Below are 2,500 nucleotides of genomic sequence, written 5' to 3' on the forward strand. Positions count from 1 at the left end.
CACAGAGGTACACACACAAAACCACACAAACACACTTACACACATAAACACACTCACACACATAAACACACACACACACACACACACACACACACACAGAGGTACAAACACACACACACAGGTACAAACACACACACACACACAGAGGTACAAACACACACACACACACACGCTCACCCTCATAGGTACACACACACACACACACACAGAACAGACACACGCACATAAATACTTTTGTTGGGATCAATAAACAAAAGCAATATTCCAATTACTTCAGGAAGGGTCGACAAACACACACACACACACTCACAAACATGCAATTTATAAACACACTCACACACATGTATACATAAACACACACACACACACACACACACACACACACACACACAAACACGCATGCATGCATACATACATTCATTCATAAACACACATGCATGCATGCATTCATAAACACACTCACACACATGCATGCATAAACATTTATAAAATCTCTTGGATTAAGGTTGACCAAATTAGTCAAATCTAATTGGCCCTTTTCATCCCCAGGATCCAGCCCCCTTCAGCAGGCCCCTCCCCCTACGGACAGCCACCCCAGGCCCCGTACCAGAGTATGCCTCCTCAGTCCCCGCCCCCTGCCCAGCAGCTGTCCAATCAGATGAGTGGTATGCAGATTAGTGGCTATGGTATGTAAAGTTCAACAGTTATATTTAATATTTTGGCTGGAATTTTTACAATACTAAACGCAATACTATGTAATCGATGCTACTTTTTGAGGTTTGTTTTGTATGGGCAACAAGTTTTGGTATCATCTTCAAATTCATTTTGATGTACAGTATATTGTCATGTGAAGGACAGATAAGCACTGATCATCCAGAATGAGCACTAGATGGACAGATCCCTGTATTGTCACTGAACAGAGAACACCGAAACTGAGAAGAAATCCTGACGGTGCATTCACACATAATAAACTATAATTAAAACTAGAGAAGGGTTCAAGTTCTACCCATTTGGAAGTGCCAAATTTTTAAATAGAAGGTATATATTAGCAGCTGAGATATTGCTCTTCAGGATATTGTACATGTCTAAGTGCCTCAGTTAGTTGCTAGTGTGAGTCACAAATATTTACATGGACAGTTGCTGTTGGTATGTTAACATCTGTGTTCTATAAATGTAACTGCAAGTATTGTAGCACTGATATTCACATTCATCAAGTGTACCACACTATGTCTAGCTAGCATGTTAACACTGATATTCACAGTCACCAAGTCACACTATGTGTAGCTAGCATGTCAGCACTGATATTCACACAGTCACCATGTCACACTATTTGTAGCTAGCATGTTAGCAAGCTTCTATCAGTGCCAACTGGGCTGTTGGAGATCTTTGCATGGTTTTTGCCTTTTAGATAGTTGGCAAAACACCTTACCAGTCTAGTATCAGCGGTCAATATCAGTTTATTACTAAACATGTAGTTTCATCTATGTTGCTAGTAGAAACAGTGGACTTGTCCCTTACCTCCGCTCCCTCTCCCACCTCAGGCCAGAGGCCAATGCAACCCCCCCAGGGACCTCCCAGCTCTGCCCCACAGCAGCCCCTGCAGCCTGGACCCCCCCAGATGATGTCCCAGCCTGGACCCCCCCAGATGATGTCCCAGCCTGGACCCCCCCAGATGATGTCCCAGCCTGGACCCCCCCAGATGATGTCCCAGCCGGGACCAATGGTTCCCGGGCCCCAGACTCAACCCTTGGGTTCGCCTCCACCAATGGGTGCTGCTCCTCCTATGACTGGCATGACAGGTCCACCAATGGGGATGTCTGGACCCTTCTCTGGTCCGCCTCCTATGGGAGGGGCTGGATTCCAGCAGTCCCCTGGTCAGATGCAACCCCAGGGGTTTCCACAGCAACCAGGTATGACCCCTTCCAAACACACTTCCACATTCTTCAAGGACACAGTTAGTGACTAACCCTTTGATGTATGTAGTGATTCAGTCGAAGGTGTGAAATAAAAACAACTGTGTGTGTGTGTGTGTGTGTGTGTGTGTGTGTGTGTGTGTGTGTGTGTGTGTGTGTGTGTGTGTGTGTGCTGGTGTGTGTGCGTGCGTGCGTGTGTGTGTGTGTGTGTGTGTGTGCAGGTGCGTACGGGGGGCCAATGGCTGCTCCACAGCCAGGATTCCCAGGTGCGTTCCCGGGGGGAGCCTCACAAATGGCTGGACCACCCCAGAAGAAGCTGGACCCTAACTCAATTCCCAGCACAGTAAGATCCTTCACTGACACACACACCCACACACACACACACACACACACACACACACACACTCACAGGCGCACATACACATGTGTGTGTTGTTGTGGTGAATACTATATTGGAGATATTGGTTGACTTTAGTGATTATGGTGATATCTGCTGACCGTGGTTGGTTGTTGTTATTCAGACTCAGGTGATAGAGGATGACCAGGCCAAGAAAGGGGGGCAGCTCTACACCACCAATGTCCGAGGA

At 46.7% G+C, this 2,500-nt stretch overlaps 1 protein-coding gene across 1 annotated transcript in view; it reads left to right on the plus strand.

Moving 5' to 3' along the window:
• Positions 1–2,500, plus strand: part of sec24d (SEC24 homolog D, COPII coat complex component) — a 22,953-nt gene that overhangs the window by 3,413 nt on the left and 17,040 nt on the right. Inside the window, exons 4-7 of the mRNA XM_080860158.1 lie at positions 550–686; positions 1,542–1,910; positions 2,135–2,256; positions 2,435–2,500. The exon at positions 2,435–2,500 is cut by the window's right edge and continues 46 nt beyond it. Coding sequence (XP_080716284.1) covers positions 550–686; positions 1,542–1,910; positions 2,135–2,256; positions 2,435–2,500 — 694 coding nt within the window. The remainder of the gene's footprint in view (positions 1–549; positions 687–1,541; positions 1,911–2,134; positions 2,257–2,434) is intronic.

The sequence above is a fragment of the Sprattus sprattus genome, assembly GCF_963457725.1.
Source record: "Sprattus sprattus genome assembly, chromosome: 21".
In the NCBI taxonomy this organism is placed as follows: Eukaryota; Metazoa; Chordata; class Actinopteri; order Clupeiformes; family Clupeidae; genus Sprattus; species Sprattus sprattus.